The sequence below is a fragment of the Melanerpes formicivorus genome, unplaced genomic scaffold (genome assembly GCF_026170545.1).
Source record: "Melanerpes formicivorus ecotype bairdi unplaced genomic scaffold, bMelFor1.0.p_v2 SCAF_105, whole genome shotgun sequence".
NCBI lineage: Eukaryota > Metazoa > Chordata > Aves > Piciformes > Picidae > Melanerpes > Melanerpes formicivorus.
In genome coordinates, this window is record NW_027142457.1 from 300,260 (window position 1) to 325,009 (window position 24,750).

The window sequence follows — 24,750 nt, forward strand, 5'->3', positions numbered from 1 at the left end:
AAGGAGGAGAAGGAGTGTCAGTGCCAGCTACACAGCCCTTTTAGTACCCATTACTGATCATTTCATATAGCGGTCTGGCAGGAAGCCAAGTACCTAGCATTTAACCTGGTTAGATGTAAGGCGCTGGTGTGAAGGTACATAATTAACAAAATTACCAGCTAAATTCCAGATTCTTTACTGTTGCTATAAACCCCAGTTCACAATCCTCTATCAGTCACAGGATAAATGCTTAAGCCAGTAAGAACAGCCAAAAATACTTCCTTACGTTTGTTGCTAAATATCTGTCTCCCACCAATGTCAATAACTTTGGTTTGTCTCCTTTCCCCTGCTAGGTGCTCCAGAAGAAACCTATCCAGTTCCTTGTAGGTGCTGTGAAACACATGCCCTTGCTCTGCCTGCAGAGCGATTGCTTGTTCTAGCAAACTCAAGTTCCCTTTTGTTTTGTCCAGCTCGACCGACACCTCTGTGGTTTCTGACAGGCACTCGTTGTCGTCTTCTTCACTTTCAGGGAAGGGGTGCTGGATTCTCTTCTCAAAAGGGTCGGGGTGAGACTCCTGGGGTGCTCTTAGCTCTGTTTCTGAGTCACGAAGTGTTTCACAAGGGCCAAATTCTACCTCTTCCTTCTTAATCTCTGGGACCTCCAGGATGCTGGGCTGGTTACACTCTACAAGGTACTTCTGAGTGACATGGGGCTTTACACTAGTTTCTTCTGAGAAATTTGAAGAGCTGTCCCACTCGTTGTCCATAGTTTCAGAGTTACTTTCATTTTCCTCAGAGGAACAGTACTTGGGGTCAGAAATAACACTCTTGTCCTTTCCTTCGGCTGAGTTAATCAGGTAACATTCATCCGTGTCATCGCTTTCTGTTTTCAAGGATTGAATGCCGCTGTCATTCAGATTTTCTGCCACTGTTTGACTGGGTGCGTCTTTTGCTGATTTCCCCATGTTCATCAAAGCATCTTGATAGCTGGAGTAGTTATCTTTTCTTTGACTGGAATTTTCTTTCCCACCTGAATGCGGGGTTTCCTCAGATGATTTTGGTGTACCTTCCTCTGCATGAGAAAAAAAGAGAGAGAAACACATAAGAACATCTGGGGTGTTTTGTACCTTGTAGAAATGATGTGAAGGTATTTACTGATTGGTCACCATTTCTTTACTCAAAGGTACTCAGAACTGATTGAATTCACACCAAGACTGTGTTTGAGATGACTGCTTGTAGCATCTGGGAAAACCTTTCTAAGATTATAACTGCTTTAGGTTATAGCTCCAAAGCTATCTGAGGAATAGATACGCTGCCATTTTGCCCTGATGGTGAAGACATTATTAGCTGAGAACACAGGCACATTCATAGATGTTCATGTAAAGACAAAGGGGCATATTTAGATACTGACTAGACACATAAATCTATATATCATTTATATATCATATTACCTATATGATAAATGCCTGTGTCATGTGTTTTATATATATGTATATGTATATATGTGTGTGTATATATGTGTATATATGTATATGTGTGTGTGTGTATGTGTATATATATGTGTGTGTATATGTGTGTGTATATACATATGCACACACATCTTAAAATTCTTCTGACTGTTTTCACTCTCCTTTCTTCTAAGGTTGCCAAATATTTTCTCAAAATAGACCCTAATTACTCTCCCAGTCACCCCAGATACCATGGAAGACCCTGATGGAAAAGACCTCAATACTTCACTAAGGGCAAGCTCCTGGTCACTATTACAATTGCCACATTAAGTGATAGATCAGGTCATGCACAGGCAAAGAGAAATGGCTGTTATGTACAGACTCATAAAGGACTTGTTAAAGACACCACTGAAGTGCATCCTGTCTTTATAAACATCTTTCTTCAGAAGAAAAGCAGCAGCCAGCAGGTAATAGAGGCTGCATGCAGGAGAGGTTGTCGGTGTGGAAGACAATATGCCTTTTGTATCTCATTTAATTTTTTTATAAACATTTCCTCTGACAAGGACACTCAAAAATACATCTCCATCATCTTCCTTTCTGGTAATTATCTCTCTAAAATCAACACTGGTTTGCCAGGATCAAGTAAATATTGCCATAGTAACTAAAAGCATTTTTGGATGAAGGGAAGAATTTAGTCACAACACTAGCCCCTTCAATAATGCTGATTATAGGGTACATTCTTTTGTTGGGATCTATTCAACATAAACTGGAAAATTTAACATTTTACTTCCTAGAAAGGAGGAAGAATAAACAAGCACAGAGTATTTCACAAGATGTGTCTGTCCTCTCCCGAATCAGAACGACTCCAGGTTTAAATAATAAATTAAGCATAGTCTAAAATGCAAATGAAGTTTCTCTCAATAACACAGCGAGCTATTAAGAGAAAGTGTAAAGGGTTATGATAATTTTAAAGTATTATGAACTACAGAAAACAAATAAAAAGCATTTTCACTGAATATGTCCAATTCATTGAACTATTCTCTCAATCCACTTAACTACCCACATGTGTACAATAATGATTTATAGACATTATACCTAATTATGCATATTTGGGCTGTGTTAGAGTGCCTAACAAAAGCTCTAGAAAGCAACAATTACCTCTGTTGCTTAGCTACATAGTTTAAAATATTCCTATTAAGTGCAGATTATTGTGGAGGGGAAAAGGGGGACAAAAATGCACATGTGCACCACAATGCATTTCACTTTACTGCTGCCAAACTGTTAGCATTTTGGGTCATTTCCAGTTTACATAATTGTTTGGTTCAACTGTTTGTTATATGCTAAAAGAAAATATTGATTAATTCTTATTCTTCTTCAGAAAATTGGACTCATGCAGGGAGAGGTGGCCTTGTGCACTGTGTGCATAAAGTTGTGTTTAAAATAATGTCTGCAAACCGCGGTGTAACTTTTTAGCAGCTGGCCTAGCACCACACACATTGCGGCGTGGTGAATAAAGAAGTCTGCTGTCTTTTCACGTCTCGGCAAGTAAGAACGATGATTTGGCTCTGCAATCAACTTTGGTCAAATGGGGGGGGGGTTATTATTTGCTCTTCTGCCATTTGGAACATAACAGAATCCCATCAGTGGGTCCTTTCAAAGAGCACAAAGTTCTACTTTTAGAAGAACTCCCCCACCCTTCGAAAGAAAATAAACCAAAACATGATCACAGGAGATGGTCTTGACAGGCATTTTACTGAGTAGAAGATGGAAAATAATGTAATAAATGCATGGTAAGAAGTTTTTACTTCTTGAACAGTCAGCAATTTTGAAAGGCAATGTTTAACAATTTCTTTTTTGAACCAGTCTTAATGGCCCAGCTGTCCCAGCTTTGTTTTTCACTGCCACGGGCAGTAAGTTTACTTTTAAAACAATCAAAACTCAGCTTAGTTTACACTTGCATCAAGCCCTGAACTGAACCATTAACTGATCAACAGACAAGAATCACGAGTTGATAATAAAATGGGCAATATTACACTAAGAAATTGCACCCAAGTCTACATGCTCAGACCAGCTGCACAAGCTTTAGGAGAAATTGGGGCTGTAGCTGGCAAAAATAATGCAAAAGGAGTAGGTTGTATTATCACCAGCACAGGCAGGTTGGAAGAAAACTGTTATCCAATATTTTTTAATGCAAGTGAGTTGGTTTTTTAATCTTGACTAGAGGACTGAGTGCAAATAGGTTTCCCCTGCATGTGTATCAATAAACTTGGCTCAATGTTCACCCTTTTTGAAAGGAAAGAAACAGTTAAACAATTGAGGTTCATGCAAGACACACATGGTGTCAGGAGATAAAATTACTCCTTGTAGGCTGGACAGGCACTGAGAACCATTAATGTTTCACTTGATGAATTTATCTCAGTAATGTCACCCAAAAAGCAAAGATATTGGGTATTCACCTGCTTAATTAATGTTCTATATGAAGAGAGAGCTCCCTTCTAGGGTTTCACACCAATGGGATGTAGACCCTTGAAGAGAGTCCTCCTAGAACATTGGCAAGTGACAACTGGCTGAAATCTTTGCTGTATAGAAATGACACAGATTTTGGTAGAACCAGGACTTGACTCTTTGATTGAAAAGACAGCTGCCTTCTTCCTCATATTTTATAGTATTCATGTGTACAAAATCTGGAAATTTTGTTTTGGTTTTAAGGAAATTCTATTTAAAGCGGATAAATATAGAAATCCATCACCCCAGTTCATCACAGAGTAACTCAGGTTGGAAGGAATTGTGAAAGGTGTCCTTTTTGGCTCCTGCCTCTGCTGGATGAGAGCTGCTGCAGCTGCTCTCCTGATCCTCAACCACGTGGCTGGACCTGATCCTTCTCCCTGCTGCCTCTGCGCCTCTTCAGAGACAGACTGGTTTTGTATTATTTTTTTTTTTTTCTATTCCCCTCCCATCCATTCTTGTTCCTTGCCCTTGTGAACCTTATTCCCTGTTATTGCTATACATATTGGCCATTTTGGCTCAGTAGCTGATCGGGACCGCTCGTCCGGAGCCACTCCGCTTAAGCTGTGAGTTTCTCGGGGTTTTTCTTTTGCTTTTGCTTTCCTTTCGGGGCTTCGCGGGTCGGGAGGACTGCTAGTAGGGGGAGGAGCCGGCAGGATCGTGCTCACGAGAGCCTGCACGGGTCACGGGAGCCTGACGTCAGCCGCGGCAGTTTTAAAAGCCGCCCGGGCTGTGCGCGCGGCGCCAGTTTGGCTCAGTAGCTAGGCTAGCAGCCGGGTGACAAAAAAAAAAAAAAAAAAAAAAAAAAAAAAAAAAAAAAAAAAAAAAAAATCCCAAACAGAAAACCCGAACCTTAAACATTGCATCATGGTCGTCACTCGGACGAAGGGTAAAAAAGCAGCGTCTGCCCAGACAGAGCTGTTTCACCAACATGCTGGAGTCCAGGCTGTCAGCTGCAGAGAGTGCTTCAGCCTGGCACTTGGAATAGAGGGGGAGGGAGAGGACACCTGTGTCCGGTGTGAGCAGGTGAATTTTCTCCTCAGCATGGTGGCAGAGCTGAAGGATGAAGTGGCCGAGCTGAAGGAGGAGGTAGCTAGGCTAAGGACCATAAGGGAAAGTGAAAGGGAGTTAGACTTGCGGGAGAAGGCTCTGCAGATCTCCCCTGCTGAGGGAAGGGTTCCTGGAAACAGAGAGGGATGGATACAGGTCCCTGCCAGGGGTGGCAAGAGAAATCCACCCCGACCCTCTCCTCCTCCTCCTCTGCCCTTGCATAATAAGTATGAGGCCCTGCAGGCTGAGGGCAGTAAGGATGAGAGGGCTGAGGCTGAGGAGCAGCCATCCAGAGGGGAGCCTAAGGCCAAGCGGACCCCACCAGCTGTAACGGCCGGCTCTGGGGGGAAGCCTAAGCCCAAGCGGTCCCCACCAGCTATAATGACCAGCTCCACAAAGAAAGGGAGAAGGGTTATAGTTGTTGGGGACTCTCTCCTGGGGGGTACTGAGGGACCCATATGTCGTCCCGACCCATCCCACAGGGAGGTCTGCTCCCTACCAGGGGCAGGGGTTAGGGACATTGCGAAGAGATTCCCTGAATTAATCCAGCCCACTGACTATTACCCTCTGATGGTAATACAGGCTGGGAGTGATGAGATTGACAGGAAGGGCACTAGGACAATTAAGAAGGAATTCAGGGCCCTTGGACAATTGATTGATGGGGCAGGAGCTCAAGTGGTGTTCTGCTCAATTCCTTCAGTGTCAGGGGTGTACACTGAGAGGAATGGGAGAACTCACACCATCAACAATTGGCTCAGGGGATGGTGCCAGCGGCAGAACTTTGGGTTCTATGACCACGGGGCAACTTTCACTGCACCTGACCTGCTGGGTCCTGATGGGGTGCATCTATCTAGAAGGGGTAAAAGAGTCCTGGCACTGGAGTTGGCAGGGCTCATTAGGAGGGCTTTAAACTAGGTCTGAAGGGGGTGGGTGAGGCAATCAGTCCCTCTGCAGAGGTAAGAGTAGGGCGCAAGGTAGGGTCAGTTGAGAAGTCAGGAACCCAGCTGCGATGCATGTACACCAATGCACGCAGCCTGGGCAACAAGCAAGAGGAGTTGGAGGTCCTAATCCATCAGGGCGACTATGATGTAGTCGCCATCTCAGAAACTTGGTGGGACAGCACCCACGATTGGAGTGCTACAATGGGGGGTTACAGGCTCTTTAGGAGGGACAGGCGAGGGAGAAGAGGAGGAGGGGTGGCTCTGTATATTAGAGAGTCAATCTCTGCCACACAACTTGTGGTGGAAGATGAGGTAGTTGAGAGCCTGTGGGTCAAAATCAGAGGACAACCTAACAAGTCTGACATCCTGATTGGAATCTGTTACAGACCACCCAACCAGGATGAGGCGGCTGATGAGTTGTTCTACAAGCAACTGGAGGCTGTCTCAAGATCATCTGATCTTGTCCTTGTTGGTGACTTCAACCTCCCAGATATCTGCTGGGAACTTAATTCAGCAGGGAGGAGGCAGTCCAGAAGATTCCTGGAGCGAATGGAGGACTGCTTCCTGACACAGCTGTTAAGCGAGCCTACCAGGGGACAGGCTCTGCTTGACCTGCTGTTCTGCAATAGGGAAGGGCTGGTGGGAGATGTGATCGTGGGAGGCTGCCTAGGGTGCAGTGACCACGAGATAGTGAAGTTTTCATTATGCAGGGAGATTGGGAGGAGCACCAACAGAACCTCCACCTTGGACTTCCGAAGGGCGAACTTCAGCCTATTTAAAAAACTTGTCTGCAAAGTCCCCTGGGTACCAGCCCTCATGAACCAAGGGGTTCAGGAGGGTTGGACCTACTTCAAACAGGAGCTCTTGAAGGCACAGGAATTGGCGGTTCCCATGTGCCGGAAGGCAAGCCGGCGGGGAAGGCGACCAGCCTGGATGAGCAAGCAGCTCCTGGAGGATTTAAGGGGGAAGAGGAGGCTGTATCACCTTTGGAAGGAGGGGAAGGCTTCTCGAGGTATGTTCAAGGAAGCTGTTAGATTATGTAGGAATAAAATTAGGGAGGCTAAGGCCCAGCTGGAACTGAAGCTGGCCACCTCAGTCAAAGATAATAAAAAGCATTTTTATAAATATATTAACAATAAGAAGGGCAGGAAGAACCTGAACTCCCTAGTGGACCTGGAGGGGAACACAGTTACTGAGGATGAGGATAAAGCTGAGGTCCTGAACACCTTCTTTACCTCAATGTTTAACAGCAAGGCAGGAGTTCAGGACGAGTGGTCTCCGGAGCTGGGCGTTGGGGTCGGGGAGCAGAGTAATACCCTGGAAATCCATGAGGAGTTAGTTCGGGACCTGCTGAGCCACTTGGATATCCACAAGTCCATGGGACCAGATGGGATCCATCCTAGGGTGCTGAGAGAGCTGGCGGATGTGCTAGCTAGGCCACTCTCCATCATTTTCCTCCAGTCCTGGCTCACTGGTGAGGTCCCAGATGACTGGAAACTGGCCAACGTGGTCCCCATCCACAAGAAGGGTCGGATGGAGGAACCTGGAAACTACAGGCCAGTCAGCCTGACCTCAGTGCCAGGGAAAGTGATGGAGCAGATTATCCTGGCAGCAATAACTGCGCACCTGAAGGATGGCCAAGGGCTCAGGTCCAGCCAACATGGATTCAGGAAGGGCAGGTCCTGCCTCTCCAACCTGATCTCTTTCTATGATCAGGTGACCCGCCTGGTGGATGTGGGGAGGCCTGTGGATGTGGTCTACCTAGACTTCAGCAAGGCCTTTGACACCGTCCCCCACAGCAAACTGCTGACTAAGCTGTCAGCCCGTGGATTGGACCACTACACTCTGTGCTGGGTTAGGAACTGGCTGGAGGGCCGGGCCCAGAGAGTGGTCGTGAACGGTGCCGCATCCAGCTGGAGGCCAGTCACTAGTGGTGTCCCCCAGGGATCAGTGCTGGGCCCTGTCCTCTTCAACATATTCGTTGATCTGGATGAAGGGGTAGAGTCAGTCATCAGCAAGTTTGCAGATGACACAAAGTTAGGGGCAGATGTTAGTCAATTAGAGGGTAGAAAGGCTCTGCAGAGGGACCTCGACCGACTGGAAAGATGGGCAGAGTCCAATGGGATGGCTTTCAACAAGTCCAAGTGCCGAGTGCTGCACTTTGGCTATGGCAATCCCATGCAGAGGTATAGGCTGGGGTCGGAGTGGCTGGAGAGCTCCCAGACAGAGAGGGACCTGGGTGTGCTGATCGACAGCCACCTGAATATGAGCCAGCAGTGTGCTCAGGTGGCCAGGAGGGCCAATGGCATTCTGGCCTGCATTAGGAATAGTGTGGCCAGCAGGAGCAGGGAGGTCATAGTGCCCCTGTACTCTGCTCTGGTTAGGCCGCACCTTGAGTACTGTGTCCAGTTCTGGGCTCCTCAGTTTAAGAAGGACATTGAGACACTTGAGCGTGTCCAGAGAAGGGCAACAAGGCTGGTGAGAGGCCTTGAACACAAGCCCTATGAGGAGAGGCTGAGGGAGCTGGGATTGTTTAGCCTGGAGAAGAGGAGGCTCAGGGGTGACCTTATTGCCCTCTACAACTACCTGAAGGGTGGTTGTAGCCAGGAGGGAGTTGGCCTCTTCTCCCAGGCAACCAGCACCAGAACAAGGGGACACAGTCTCAAGCTGCGCCAGGGGAGGTTCAGACTCGAGGTGAGGAGGAAGTTCTTCACCGAGCGAGTCATTCGGCATTGGAATGGGTTGCCCAGGGAGGTGGTTGAGTCATCGACCCTGGAGGCGTTCAAGGGGAGATTGGACGTGGCACTTGGTGCCATGGTCTAGTCATGGGGTCTGCGGTGTCAGGTTGGACTCGATGATCCTCGAGGTCCTTTCCAACCTAAGTGATACTGTGTGATACTGTGTGATACTGTGATCTGGCCCAACCTTCTGTGGGAAAGGGAGCCTAGATGACATTATCCAGCACCCTGTCCTCCCAAAATATTTGGTAAGAAATGGCCCCAAAAATCACCTTTAAACACCTGTAATAACCAACAACCAAGTTGAATATAAACTCATTCTGTTTTCATGTTATCTGTGATTGCTAATTTCCCAGTGCCAGATCACATGGCTTTTATCTTGCTATCTACGGATAACTCCCCCCTTTAAAACAAAGGCAGAAGGTATCCCACTGATATCCTCTGATTTGTCTAATAATTTGTGCAGGAACTTCTTCAACACATCTGTGACATCCAGCTTGGTTTGGTATTTTTGTTCATCTTGAACATGCATAAACATATATCAGAAAGATCAATGAGGACATAGTGAGGCAAGAGCTTTCTGTCACCCCATCCTCTTCCATATTTTCCAGCATACACTCTGCAGAAGTTTCTATGAATTGTTGGACATGTTTGGCTTAGCAGAGTTGGAACTGCAAGTATAAAAGTGCTGAGTCTAATAATCGTGTTAAACAGAACACACGTAGCAGTCACATGCATGAAATTGCTTTGCTAAATGTTAAAGTCAACAATGTTTTGCTAAGCGGTTTGGGTTTTTTTTCTCCTTCCTAAGAGCTCTCTATATTCCACTGAAAATCAGCTCTTCATAAATGTGTTTTTCTCAGTGGTGGGCTTAACCTTGTTCTGTGACAGAGCTAGTAGAGAAGCAGATGCTGCTCCATATCTGACCTGCTGCAGTAGGTGTCTCTTTGTGTGACCTACAAAGCATTTGCTAGACCTCAGGAGGAGTTACTATATAAAGTAATTGGAAGTGCAGTGCTTAAACCTAGGCAGAACTGCACCATTCCAACCCTGAGAGGAGTCTAACACATCCTGCATACTTTTTGAAAACCATTTCCCATCTCCCTTCCTGTGGAGTTCAGGTTCAAGGGGAGCCATGCTGCACAGCTACCTGGAGTTGAGCTGCTTCCAAGGACAATCTCCTCCTGTAAATCCGTCCTGTCTTCACTTTCTTCTTTGCATTCCAAGCTGGGGCTGTAGTGTCGGGGTTTCATTAGCAGGGACTTCCTTTTGTTGACGGGAACGCCTGATACCTGTTCTTCAGCTTTCCTTTTCTTAGCCATGGAGCACTTGTAGGCACTGCAATGATCAGTCATCAATGACAGAGAAAAAAGTGGGAGAGGATACATGGTTTCAGAAATAACACCATCCTCTAGTTTAATTCTAAGTACAAAAGCCAGGACCGACAAAATATTAATTCACTTGCTGTTTCAGCAAGTTGTGTGGAGTGGACATTCAATTTTAGCTCATGTACTCAAAGTTCAGGGCACAGGCAAGTCCCATTTCTTTTCACTGCTGCCAAAATATGTTTGGGGGAAGGGGAATGAGGAGCAAGACAAAACAAACAGCAAAAAAATCCATAACCCAACATCCTTAATCCTAAGTAAGCATATGCTAACCTCAGAGCTGCTCTGCAGGAAAATTAACATCCCCAGGAAAGAATGAGCAGAATTATAATCTGGGTTGATAGGTTGATAATTCAGGGAAGGTGCTAAGGGGGAAAGTACACTACCAGCTATACTACAACATCCTGAGCCTTTGGCCCCAGCAGCTTTACCTCGGTGTGGATTTCCAGCCATGCCCTTGGAGTTCAGCAGCATAAACCCTTTGTGAAACACACTGTACCTGCAGAACATTTTGCAATAAGGGTCCCCCTGTCAATCTCAGTCCCAAGTGTTGCTTTCATTTTGTTAACTACATCCATAGACACTTAATTTTAGCTCTTCTCAGCTGTCTGTATAAATGCTGGGAAAAGGCTCCTCCAAGGGATCAATTCCTCCCATTTCAAGCTGGATCTAGCTGATAAACAGGTTGAGTCATTCCCTGGGAAAGGCCTTGCCCAGTTTAGATGCCTAAATTTCAGATATCCAACATGAGAGGGGAGGGCAGCATTTTAAAGAGGAAGACTTTTAGCAGATTTGATATACTTCCTTCAGTTCCTGTAAGTTCTACATCTTGGTCTGCACGTTTAATTTCCTCCACAGATATTTAGCAGAACCTGTGCCACCATACAGCTGATCTGTATGGCATAGAGATGTTACATAGCATATAACAGGCCACTGAAGAGGTCTGAATGTTCCACTGTCTTTGTAATAACTTTTTTGCCTAAGTGATTTGGCATCATTTCATTGCTCTCCCTCACACAGTCCTCTAAGAAACGTCTGTAGTATGAATAATAGTGCTCATATTATATCTGTCAGAGATGAAAAAACTACATATATGAATCTGTGTAATCCACTCAGTGGTTTCTCGACCTTAGGCACCCTCAGGGTGCATTACACATCTACATGATGCCCTTAGGTGCTGGATTTTGTGTTTGGCTCACTGACTTAGCAGCAAGATTTGCAAAAGAAAAATCCATGTATGCAGAGAACTCCTATTGGTTACACATATTACAGGCTCAACAGCATAAATTAATCCTTCCAAGGTATCTTATGTGCACTAAATTGGCTCAGGTTCTGATTGTTTTGGATGAAAGCATATGACTAACTTGAGCTTTTTTGTTATAGAAAAACAAAAATACCCATTTTTGGCTAACCACCTTCTTGGCAGCCTATCATTGCAAACATGAAGGACATGGAAATATGAAGATCTGCATTTTAGGAGAAATGTTGAAATTCTACCATATGCATCTTAGCCACAGTGGATATTCTTGATCTTCTGAAAGCTAAAATGCTGTGGGCATCAGGAATCCTGGATGCTAAGCACCTACTGCAGTTGAATATATTATGGCTCCTGTGTGTTATTTCTCTGCTTATGAATAGAGGATAACATTAACATCATATTAAAGGTCAGAATCACAATGGTACAAGCTTGGAAATGATGCCTACGTAACAGACACCAGGGATGGATGCATTGTGGGCAAATCTGCATAATTTATTTACAAGAAAATACAATCAAGACTTTCTTAATTCAAATTCATAAGTGGCAATTCATACCATTCATGTTGGTTCAGGAAAATGTTTGAGAACCCTTCACACACGTCCTTTTTACCAACCAAAACCTTCATTAGGTTTGCCTTTGATCTTCCTCATTTATTTGTCAAGCTTCAAGTTTACCTGCAGTAGTGACTGTGAAAGTGTTTAGAGCAAGATGAATTTCCCCTTTAAGACAAGTTTGATTCCCCTTTGACAAAGCTACAACTGCTTCTCACACAAGCGTAAGTAATAGAGTTTTAGAGCAGAAGATCCACACAGATCCCCTAGAATGCCCTCCTGTGCAACACAGGTCACATAACTTCACCTAGCTCTTCAGCTTTAGTCCTGTAATCACAGAATGTTTGGGGTTGGAAGGGAGCTCTGGAGATCATCGTGTCCAGCCTCCCCTCCTAATGCAGGTTTCCCTAGATCAGATGGCACAGGACAGTGTTCAGATGGGTTTTGAAAGTGTCCAGAGAAGGAAACTCTACAACCTCTCCAGGCAGTCTAGTTCAGTGTTCTGCCACAAAGGAAGTTTCTCCTTAAGTGAAACCTTCTCTGTTCTATTTTGTATGATTGCCTCTTGTCCTATCACTGGGCACCTCTGAAAAGAGGCCCATCCTCCTGACCTCCATCCTTTAGATGTTTATATGCACTGGTGAGAATTCATCTGACTGTTGTGCATCTTCCAGTTAAGGTAAGGGAAACCACAGAAAGCCAGTAAGTCAACTGCTGTAGTCTCATTAAGTACAACCTTTGTCTACCAACATAATGTTATAGCAGCAACATTTCAGGCTGCCATAACAGCTATTAAATACAGTGGGTTGTCACTGCAGCTACTAAGGGCAGTCAAACTCAGGAATTAGCAGATCATGATCATAGAATCAACCAGGCTGGGAAAAACCTCAGAGATCAAGTCCAGCCTATTATCCAATACCTAACACCTCATGACAACTAACCCGTGGCTTCAAGTGCCACATCCAATCCTTTTTTGAACACCTCCAGGGATGGTGATTCCACAACCTCCCTGGGCAGCACATTCCAATGGCAAATAACTCTTTCTGTTAAGAACTTTCTCCTCACCTTGAGCCTAAACTTCCCCTGGCACAGCTTGTTCTGCTGCAGGTTGCCTGGGAGAAGAGACCAACCCCCACCTGTCTACAACCTCCTTTCAGGTAATTGTAGAAAGCAATAAGGTCTCCCCTGAGCCTCCTCTTCTCCAGGCTAACAAACAAGATCAAGATCAGTGTAGGAGTCCTGCTGCCACCTGCCACCTACAGACCTGCCCTGGAAAATGAGAGCATAAGAGTCCCACCAGGCTATGACCACCACTGTTTGCAGCTGTAAATCACAAACTACTGCAAATCCACCTGAAAGCACATTGCTCATGTTGGAAAGTTTCTTCTCTATTAAAAACCAATTCATTGGATTGTCCTTTTCATATCTTTTTCTGTCCATGAAGAGCCACTCACCTAGATTTCCTGTGTAGTTCCCATCATTTTAAAATAAGTGAATGCATGACATTCAGCTTTAAGTAAAATCATTCCTGACACCTTCCCTTGATTACATGACGGTGACAAGACACAGTTGTTGCTTCTTTCCTAGGAAGTGCAGATTGCTCTCTGAAGCCTGGGAAAGATTTATCAACTCCAGCAGAATTTATCAACTCCAGCTTTTGCTGGAGGTTTTTTAAACTGCTGGTTTCGAGTTTTAACTGGAGCATAACTGGAGTTTAGACCTTATTGCTGTCTACAACTACCTGAAGGGAGGTTGTAGCCAGGAGGGGATTGGTCTCTTCTCCCAGGCAACCAGCACCAGAACAAGAAGACACAGTCTCAAGCTGCACCAGGGGAGGTTTAGGCTGGAGGTGAGGAGAAAATTCTTCTCAGAGAGAGTTGTTGGCCATTGGAATGTGCTGCCCAGGGAGGTGGTTGAGTCACCATCCCTGGAAGTATTCAAGAGGGGATTGGACGTGGCACTTGGTGCCATGGTTTAGTTATCATGACGTCTTGGGTGAACAGGTCGGACCTGATGATCTTTTCCAACCTTATTGATTCTCTGATTCTATATTACTTTGTAAGAGCCAGTATACAGATCTAACAGGTCCCTGCAGCTTATTCTTGTCCATCTTACTTGTTTGGTTGTTGTTTTTTTAAAGCAAAACTGAAAATAAAACCAGAAAAAGAACTCCATGAATTGTAGCTGTTACAAATACTTACAAGTGATTTGTTAAGTATTTGGGAATGGACACGGGGAATTCAACTACTATGAAAAGAATTATTTCTGCCTTTGTAACATGTATGGCCTGGAAGATTTCCCCTTTGTCTTAAAAAGTTTTTCTCTCTCTCTGTTGCTGATGTACATTCACCCATGCACATTAGTACAGATTTGTTGAGCTGGAGTTTGTCAAATGGTAAACCTATAATTTAGCTTCTCTATTACTCATCTCATAAATTCAACATCTAATAGTTTTGTTGCTATTTATCAATGGCCTGCTTGTTGTCATGGAACACTGATTCAGCTGTCAAGGTTATTTGGTAATCTGAGGCTCATAAAACAGAAGAAGCTCTTTGTGTTATGAGCCCGAAGCCCACACAGGTGGGGGGTTTTGCCCCAGTTTAACTGTGCTTGATTTTTATGACTAATAAATCATTTTAGGACTGTATATACTGAGCAGAATTTCTTTATTATTATATTTTTAGTCAATGACTCAGTTACCAAACCAGCCTTGTGTCAGTTTGTGTGAGTAGTGTGAGCCAAGAGGCTAAAATCTAAGACATATAAGACTCGGATGTATATCTTGGTAAAACAAAACCAACCAACCATACACCATAATACATATTTCACATGGATTTCACACCTAAATACTTGAAAAATAATAAATACTAGGTCTCTCTCTTTATTTCTGATCAGAATACATCTTGGGTGGTGTGGGCAGACACAGAGAGACAGCAGAACAGTGCTTTGAGCCCCACCACAAAGCAACGCTTTCGAAGAGGGAGGTTTTGAGCTGGCCTAACCACATACAGATTTTACTACTGCTGAAAACTGTCCTGTTTGTTGGTTGTTGCTGTTTTCTGGTTTGTTTTGTTGCTTGTTGGTTGGTTGGGTGGGTTGGTATTGTTTGGGTTTTTTGTTGTTGGGGTTCTTTTTTTGCAATTTGTTCACCTAAATAATGTGTTTGCCAAGCCTTTCACCAGACCTTTAACCACTTTCTAGCCAGCAAGGACTATTTTTTTGTTGTTGCTCTTAATCTGTTGGCAAGAAATCCAGGTCTCTGGGGATTCTTTTTCTTATGCACAGTGGCCTGCAGGTTGGTAAAGCATGATAACAGAGCTAAGAATTGCCATAGTGGCTAAAACCAGGGCTACATTCAGCCTGACAACTGGTGTTTACTAATGCCTGCAATGGATGCCATGTCAAATATAGAAGAAAAGAACACACTACATCACATGTACACTCCTTACCTTCAAGAGGGAAAAAAAAGTGTTTGAATATCAAGAAATAGAATAGAATGGAATAGAATAGAATAGAATAGAATAGAATAGAATAGAATAGAATAGAATAGAATAGAATAGAATAGAATAGAATAGAATAGAATAGAATAGAATAGAACAGAACAGAACCGAACCGAACCGAACCGAACCGAACCGAACCGGACCAGACCTGACCTGACCTGACCAGGTTGGAAGAGACCTTTGAGATCATCATGTCCAACCTATCACCCAACACTATCTAATCAACTAAACCATGGCACCAAGCACCCCATCCAGTCTCTTCCTAAACACCTCCAGTGATGGCAACTCCATCACCTCCCCGGGCAGCTCATTCCAATGGGTATCCATATTTGATGTCTAATGCTATTGAAGGAGCCCACCAGGTTGGTTTTAAGACCAATCAGGTCTTAAAATATATTCAATTATTCCATTATGCTGATGAAAACTTGTGGCTTTAAGTGAAAATATTAATAAATTGTGCATTAGCAGAACTCTGATGTGAGTTTTCATGGGTGAAATTTCACAGGGTAGTCCTGGAAAGAACCCCTGAGTTCTCATCATGGACAAGAAGCCAAAGGTATGCTTGCCCTGATTGATAGTCTGGAGTCAGAGTTATTGAAATGAATAATTTCTTGTGTTTTGTAAAGGAAGATGAGCCACAGTTACTTCTAGACTTAGAATGTCTAACATTTGGACTCCATGACTGAGCCTGTTGCATTTCATTGATTCAACCTAGATGATGAAAAATAATCTGGAAGATGGCTCCAGTTGGCAATTCATGGAAAGGGTAAAAAAAAAAGATCTGGAAGAGAATTTGTCTGGTGAATGTAATTTCCTTCCATCAACCTTTTTAAGCATTAAGATGGTAAGGACTCAAACCAATAAAATGTGGGGAAAAATTAACAAGTTGCTTGCCTTTTAGACTTGGTGAATTGTCTGTAATGGAAGTTCAGATCTAGCATGATTTACTGACAGTGAGAGAAAAACTGAATGCATTTCATCCCTTTCTGACAATCATAGAATCAATCAGTCAGGGTTGGAAGGGACCACAAGGATCATCTAGTTCCAACCCCACTGCCATGGGCAGGGCCACCTCACACTATGCTATACATTTGTCTTGCAAGTGGTATCTGTGAAAGGGGCAGGAACTTTTCCTGTGCACTGTAGCAGTCATTGCAGGGTTAAAGGCCCTTCTACAGATATGAAAGTTTATTGCACACAGGGGCAATGCTCTTTATCTAAAATATCAGAGTTCTAAGAAGTTCAGTCCAGGGCTGAACCAAGATGAAAAGAATGCACATGAGGTATAGATGGGCAGAAAGATAAAAGAGAAATTCATATTTATGAACACTAATAGAGAGCAAAATAAGCTCCATAACTTGAGGGTATTAAAGTGTCTGTCTATACACAGAAACGAAAGGTTTAGCTACCAAAAAGGGAACAGAACCAGAGAGATAATAATGTTGAGAAAATATTGTATCATAACTGAAAGCTGGCTGGAACATGATATTAAAAGATATATTTTATTTTATAAAGACACATAAGAAAAGCAAAGGAGCTGCCATAGCCTTGTTGGTGAAAGATTTATTAGCCCCTGTAAGAAGAGGCTGGGGAGAACTGGGTAATGGTGTTGAGTCATTATGTACTGAGCTTGGAGATGTTTCAGACAGTAAACGAGATGTTATAGGCCACCTGACCAAAAAGAACAACTGGACTGTGAAATGATTGAGCAAATAAAAAGAGGCACGCAAAAGGAGTGGACCAATGGCCGGTCAGCAGTGACACAAGGCAAAGCATACAGTTAGGATGAAATCTACCAATGGCTCTAGCTCACTGTGATTCCTGGAGCTAAAGAGCAATGATTTCAGGCTGCAATAGGTTCATGAAATGGCTTTTTTAACAAGAAAAAACCAAAACAAACACACTCTTTTTTTTCATTCTTTCTTTCTTTTTTTTTAACACTAATTTACTATTTTATCATGGTTCTCCTCATAGGAAAGGCTGCTCAGAGAAGGACAGCACAGATTTAGATTCTCTGCTCTGGTTTTCTTGTCTGCAAGCTTGCAGGATCCCAAGGATACCCAGATAATAGGAAGAATATATGCATATAACCCTTCAGTTAAAATACTGCATTAATGAAGTAGTTCATAGAATCATAAGGTTGGAAAAGACCTCAGAGATCATCAAGTCCAACCTGTCACCCAACACCTCATTGTCTCCTCTGAGCCTCCTCTTCTCCAGGCTGAACAACCCCAGCCCCCTTAGCCTCTCCTCATAGGGCTTCTGCTTGAGGCCTCTCACCAGCCTCTTTGCCCTTCCTTGGACACATTCAAGTGTCTCAATATCCTTAAACTGAGAGGCCCAGAACTGGACACAGGACTCAAGGTATGGCCTAACCAGTACTGAGTACAGGGGCAGAATGACTTCCCTGCTTCTGGTGGCCACACTATTTCTGATGCAGGCCAGAATGCCATTAGTCCTCTTGGCCACCTGAATAAACTTATTTATTCCTTTGTAAATTCTTTATTTAGAATAAACCAAACCAGGTTGGAAGAGACCTTCAAGATCATCGCGTCCAAATGGATGACTTCTTTGTAGTGTCATTCTATAGCTTGTAGATCAAGAACTCCGTACGGCTAGAGCTGTGTGTTTGGACCCTCCTCTAACAAGTAAGTAATTCTCAGAAAAAATACAATTTGGAGGAAACTTATTTTTTACTGTGTGGACCTCAAGAAGTTCTTAAGCTCAGTAATATGAATGAATGCCCAAGATATGGCCCAAACCCAGTCTCTGTTTCATTTACTCGCTCAATCTGTCCAGGTTCAGTAGGTCAATAAATTCCAGTGGGAACCAAGCCAAGAATTTGGCTTAGAATGGATTAAATTTCTAGGCAAATCTACAGATCATCCACACAACCTCCACATCCAAAGAACCTTGTACATGAGTGGTCAGCTTGCTAACAGCAGTGAATGCTTAAATAAAAAACACTGGTAACTCCAGCCTGGTTAGAGAAGACATAAAGAAGATATGAAATTCATTGTCAGGAGCCAGGACTTCCTTTTAACGTAGCAGAGATCCTGTGGCTGCAATTTTTTTTCCCTTTCCTTGTTATCTCCAGGCTGTCCACAGTCTGTTACAGCTTGCTTTTGCCTGGCTGAATCCACCCTTGACATCAGTCAGACAGAGCAATTCAGCCAGCCATAATATTTAACTCATGATTGATGTGCATGAGGCAGAAGTTACTGGTTGGCATTTCAATCTCTATATGGCTTGTGGTCATCTACAGAGGAAAGATCTGCCATAAGAGGAAGCAACCATTTGGGGATATAATGTTCTGATGCATTCTGTCTCTCAGCAGAAGGCATTAAAGTATGTGCAGCTCTAAATTCCTGTATGGGATTGGGAGGACAACATTTACTGTGTGCTGATGGACACAGAAGCTGTGATGGAGAAGACAATGACTCTTGTAACATACTAAATAATGGATGAGTTTTGGAATCATTTTGATTGGAAAAGACCTTTGAGCTCATTGAGTCCAACCATTAACTAACTACCATGGTGCTAAACAATGTTCCCTTTGCAACACATCTATGCACCATTTACCATAGAGTCATTTGTGTGGGAAAAGACCTCTAAGATCATCAAGTCCAGCTCAGAGCACCATCTTAGTGGTTATTTAGAGCAGTTCACTAAGGAGGTAAGTCAAATAACTGCCAGCCTCAGGGTTACCTGCAAAATCTAAATCATTACTTGTGATCACCTAGAGCTATATATTATTATTCCTCTTTATAGAAGCAATGGCAACATTTTTAAGAGTGGAAATTCTTACTACCTTTTATAATTTGATCCAAATTCTTACTACCTTTTATAATTTGATACAAATTCTTATTACCTTTTATAATTTCATCCAAAGAATGACATTTGAATGAAAAAACAACCCCACACCTTTATTTCGATGTTCTCTCTCTGCACCAGTTCGAATCACTTTCTACAATCCTTAACCCACTCACATGGATATTTAAAAGTAGAAAATGTTTGAGTTTTGAATTTATTTCTGTGCTTATTTTTCTCTTGCTTCTCTTGTTTCTTGTCTACTGGTTTAACAGCACTGCAAGAACAACCTGGTTCTGAAGTCAAAAAATACTGAGGTCTATCAACTCATCAGAGTTCTAGAAAAAAGAGAGAAGAGGAGGTGAGAGGCAGAGTGAAGGGAGATGAGAACTGACAGCTCTCTAGATTTCACAATTTCATGGCTAATTGGAGGGGGACTGAAAGAGGAAGGAGGAAACAAGGGAGGAATTTAAACACAATAGACCTATAAATTTGATTGCCATTGCAATTTACATGAATGTTTGCTTTATTAGCTATGATGAGAATGGTTGACATACAGTATTTAAGGACAGGTGAACTCCAGCACTATTATTTCACTCTTTCTGTGACCAGCATCTACTTACCTCTGCCTCACAGCGAGCTGCACCACATGCTGGCTGCTTGACTGTTCAATGTTTTCTATCAAATATCAACTACAAAATCACTTTTCCTTACTATAAAACACAGATTTGCACAGAGACTTGGAGGACAGTACTGGCTAGCACATCAGCCTAAATTCTTGAAGACCCTCTCTTGTCAGAAAAGAATAAGAAATTAACAGGATTGATTGGGAATTTGGAAAGTATGATTGCTGCCTACAGGACAGACTTGATTACTCTAGAAATCATGGAGTAAGAGGTTAATGTTTTCAAAGCCTCACAGCCATTTCAATTCCTACCATTGCTGGGGCAAGGTGATAGTTCCTTTTCCAAGCCAGAGAGCAAACAGTAGATACTCTTAACTCATCATTCTGTTACCAGACCTTGGGAATAGGTATTTTAAAAGCCTACTTATTATATAAAGTTCAGGAAAAGAGATACTAATGAATTATTCATTTCTAAACACAGCTAGGCAGGCACAGCTCTTTTCTTTCATGCCATGACTTTTTCCTGTGTGGCCAGTTCATTTCTTATCTGCCAAACTGTCGTTTCCCATTCCATTACTGTCTGAAACTAGAGTTCAGATGTAACTGGATGCATATCATCTACCAGCAAAATATTCAGCACTGTAGAATAAGCACTAACTATCACAGTCAGCAAAATGCTTCTTAACATGGGGCCAATACTGTTACTTATATTGACACACCTCTTAAACCTTTTGGATAAAGTTATGGAATATATTTTGGTAAGAAAACCCTGAAGCACTTCAGCAGCATTGATTACAGGGTTGCTTTGATGATTTTTCACCCTCCTGATCAAAAGCCAGATTGAAGTGTCTAGTTACTCCTTCTGTGAAAGAAACATGCAGAGAGCTCTGCTCTATCACTTCTCTCTCTAAAACATCAGGATGTCCATGTCTCTGTCCATTCCCACTGGACAGTTCACCTTATCTGAATATCTAAAATGTCTCACAATGTCTGGGACAAGAGTTCCAGGTAAAAAGTGGCTTTCCTTACTTTTAAGGAAATGATCCTCTTGAAGAAGGGATCCAACACTACAGTGAGTAAGCTGCAACTGTTCCTCATGGAAGAGGACTGTTCTCCATGACTTGAAACACCAGGGCCTTGTGGATTCTTCAGTAATCATTAGTGATGGAAGTCACAAAGACTTAATTTCACCTGTACCTAATCCAGAAAAGGTACCTTTTCTATTCAAATATTGACTTAGCCAAACTGATCTATACTTTTGCAATCCCATGCTTGGATCAATCCAATTTGCTCTTCCTTGGTCTGACCCAGATGCCACTCCATAACCTACAGATGGTTCATCGTACTGTATCCCATCTGTTAAATAGAACACAGTAATGAGAATACATCACACCAATATTCTTCACTTCCCTTTGGTTTTCATTCTAATCCTGAACACAGCTGAAGGTCCTGGTCCTTTCAGTGGTCCATGACTAAATCACCTAACAGAAGACCTCTTCTTCCTGCTTCTTGTGGAAGATGAATGCAACAGAGTTGTTATGCCCAAAAGGTGTCAGATTCAAACTTGAATGTATGGGACAGAGCTCTCCTGGCTTCAGCAATCTCTTCTACCACATATTGTGCTTTGCTACATTTAGGTTGTGATAAAAGAATCATCTCTCCCTGTGGGTAGTTTAGCTGCAATGAAATCACCGCAGCACTGCATTTCTAACTGAAAAATTAAACTGTGCTCATAAGTAAATGCATTTGGAAGAAGAAAGAGTCCTGTTTTGAAGGACTTACTAAGGGTAGCACATAGTGCCTCATTGCTACAACATACACAGTAGATATGGTAAAGGAAATATCAAAAAACCCAAGAAGCCATAAATCTGAACTAATAACAGAGCAGTGTTAATAATAGACATGAATAAAAAAGATTATTTCTATGATATTGAATGTTGGGTTTTCTTAAGGCATATAATTGTGTGAAATCAATGTAAGCTTGAGAGGAGTTTTGTATCTGCATACATTGAGGTTGGTCAGTATCTGAAAGAAAGTTACTGTCCCCTGAGAGCTCAGTGTGATGCAAGAGAATTTGTAGTTGTTTTACCTGAACAGCGGGAAAAATTAAACCCCAGCTGGGCATTTAAGGTGATGTTTCTCTGAAAATATACATTTGATGTAGAAATGCAGTCCTGGTTCTTGGGAAAAGACAGATGACAGCAAAGCTATTTGCCAGGTTTCTGGGTGAAATCTTGGCTTTCTTGAAATCAACAGATTTCCATCAAGCAAGAATTCTGAAGAGAATTTTTCATGCATTATTCCATCTCATTGGTGACTGCAAGACTTTGTTTTGCTTTTCCCTTATTTTGTTCTCTACTTTTGTGACACACAACTTGCAGAATAAAGAAAAGGCTAACAAATGCTCTAGAACCAATCAATGTTATGAAACTAATAATAATACAATATGAGCATGTAAGCTTATGTAGTGCCTTTCATGTAGAAGTATCCCAAGGCACTTTGTAACAGAAACTCAATAAGGAGTGCAAAAGTGCTTTGTCAGATAGGATAAGCCAGGGGAAAAGGGGAAATTAATTAAGCATGGATTTAAATTTCTCAGCCAACACAGCATTTAGAACCTTGGTTGGAAAAGGCATTGGTGCCATTATCTGTATCCAGGGAACCCACCAGACTATTTCAGTCTTTAATTCTTGAGGAATGCTCAGTAGTTTTTCCACAGTAAAATGAGTATGAGTAACTGGAAGGCAATTCCTAGGCTACGTTTCCAAAAGGCAGCCCCTGCCTCTCTGCCTCTAGTTGTTCATAAATAAATAGATTCATTAAAGCTGATCACCTGACTTGTGTGCCAGTAAAGCCACTTGACTGCAGATACTCAGGTAAGGAATTTGATGCTGTAGAAACTGCAAACACCACGTTAAGGACTGGGCAATGGCTTTGCAGGCTGTTTAGCTCTTTGATTTAAACCACTGTACGTTTCCTTATGAAGGAAGTCCACACCTCTGACAGAGAGAGTCTCTGATCACAGTAGTTCCTAAGATAGCACATGTATCACAGGGAAAAGCAAAATTACTTGGGAAAAGCTCTAGTAATTGATAATGCATAAATTACAGCTTCCCTGATGTTGCAGAAACTTGCACATCCTCTATTTTTCAAACCTTTTTCTCTTCGGAACACATGGACTGTCCTCATATTTGGATGAGTGCCTCTCTGGATTAATGCATCCTTCTGGTGCATAAATTAGGGATGCACAGAGGAAAAAAGGAGAAGCACTAAATCTCAGGAAACTGAAGCCACACAGTAAAAATGGGATTCACAGTAGAGCTGAATGAGTGACTCACTGTGAATGAAAGTTAGCCTCCACTCTTGTTCATGGACTATCTACATGGAACTTGTAATTTCCTCAGTTTTATTACACAACAAAACCTTCAAATATTGCATGCCTTCTCTGTGAATAACTTCCTGTAACTATCACATGTCCTATCTTAAGAGAGGCATCTGACTGATCAAATGAATCACATGATGATGCTTCTATTCCCAGATACCTGATGTGGTTAAGAAAGCAGCTCAGTAGCGCAGTGATGAAAGGGAAGCGCAGGCAAAACAAATTGCTTTAACAACTCTGAAGAGTTGTTCAGTATTTGTACTGCAGCTGTGGCCCATTGTTACTTTTATTAAGAACTCAAGGAATTTGCAGCTACCTGTTAATATTTTCTCTGGGGGACACAAAGAATGACTTTGTCCTAGAGAAGGCTTGAATTTGGTGGCCCATGCTCTTTTTGAAGGTTGGTTACTGCACAATATGCCAATCTTTCCAGAGTTTCTTTGACACTATTGGTAGTTGGTAAGGTTGAAGATCTGAAACATCCTTGTACAGTTGGTGGTTTTGAATGGACTGCCATGCTTTAGATGAATTTGAAAAGTACTCTCTGCTTCTTCAATAAAATATGAAACCTCAGCAAGTACTGGAGGAACAGTGAGCCATGGATGCATTTAGAGTTTGCAGCAGTTTGTAGTGACTACTAGTTTTCTAAAAGCCATCTTACAAATGTTACTCTCTTTTAGAGTGTTCAGATATTGAAACACTGTTATACTTGGTACAGGAAAAAGAAGACTGATCAGAAATTATGATTTATGCTGCACACCCTGACACAGGCTGAAGGTAAAGACAGCATACCAGAACCCTGCCCACAATTACTGTTGATTATGCTTGCATAGTCATTGCTAGCATTTTGCTTTTGGTTTTGATGTATTTAAAAAGAGATTATGCATCAAGCAGCCTTTTGCCAGGTCTATGCTAAATCTCTCCATCCCCCAGCATTTCCTGGATTCTCTATACTATAGCAATAGCACTGGTGTGAATTTCTCAATGTAACCACAAAATAGAACTGAAAAAATAAACAATGTGGGTTCTTACCTGAGCTCTTGAGCTATAGAGTCCACTTGAACTGTTAATAAAAGCAGGAAAGAACAAATTAGTTTACACTTACAGACTTGAGCTTTCTGCAAGCTTGCACCTGCCTCTCTGTGATGACAGAGGAGTGGCTATCAAAACACAGGTGATTATTTCGTGCTAACAACAGGATTGTAGCTCCTAGTTGCAAATGTTAACTGAACATAGAATTCTCACAGTGATTTTTCCTCTCCACAAAGCCTGGAGTATGATGCTCAGTGGAAGATTAAGAAGAATAATAAGAAACAGTGAGCGAGAAGGTACTGCTCTTAATTGAAAATAGAATGACAAATCTCTGCTGCTTCTGAATGCTGATTCAGTTTGGGAATGCTGGAGGCTGGTGTTTACAAATACCTGCCCACACAAGGATATACAGCATATGGAAAAAGCCAACAGGTGGTTCTAAGGATTACTCATATTGAACAGGCAACTTTTGTTGTTTCCAGTTCTGGGAAAGTGTTCCTGGCATTAGTTTCTCCAGATGCATGTGCATAAAAAAGTGCAGAGAGA

At 42.5% G+C, this 24,750-nt stretch overlaps 1 protein-coding gene across 8 annotated transcripts in view; it reads right to left on the reverse strand.

Moving 5' to 3' along the window:
- The window catches only part of ST18 (ST18 C2H2C-type zinc finger transcription factor), a 172,366-nt gene that overhangs the window by 47,356 nt on the left and 100,260 nt on the right, over positions 1 to 24,750 (reverse strand). For 7 of the 8 annotated variants that reach the window (XR_010990871.1, XR_010990870.1, XM_068166701.1 and 4 more), the window contains 3 exons: positions 24,205 to 24,235; positions 9,812 to 9,999; positions 266 to 1,051 (listed from right to left, as the gene is read on the reverse strand). Coding sequence is in view for 6 of the 8 variants with exons in the window: in XM_068166701.1 (XP_068022802.1) it covers positions 266 to 1,051; positions 9,812 to 9,999; positions 24,205 to 24,235 (1,005 nt within the window). In the remaining 2 variants the exon portion in view is untranslated. The remainder of the gene's footprint in view (positions 1 to 265; positions 1,052 to 9,811; positions 10,000 to 24,204; positions 24,236 to 24,750) is intronic. The other variant, XM_068166704.1, reaches the window with a different exon arrangement.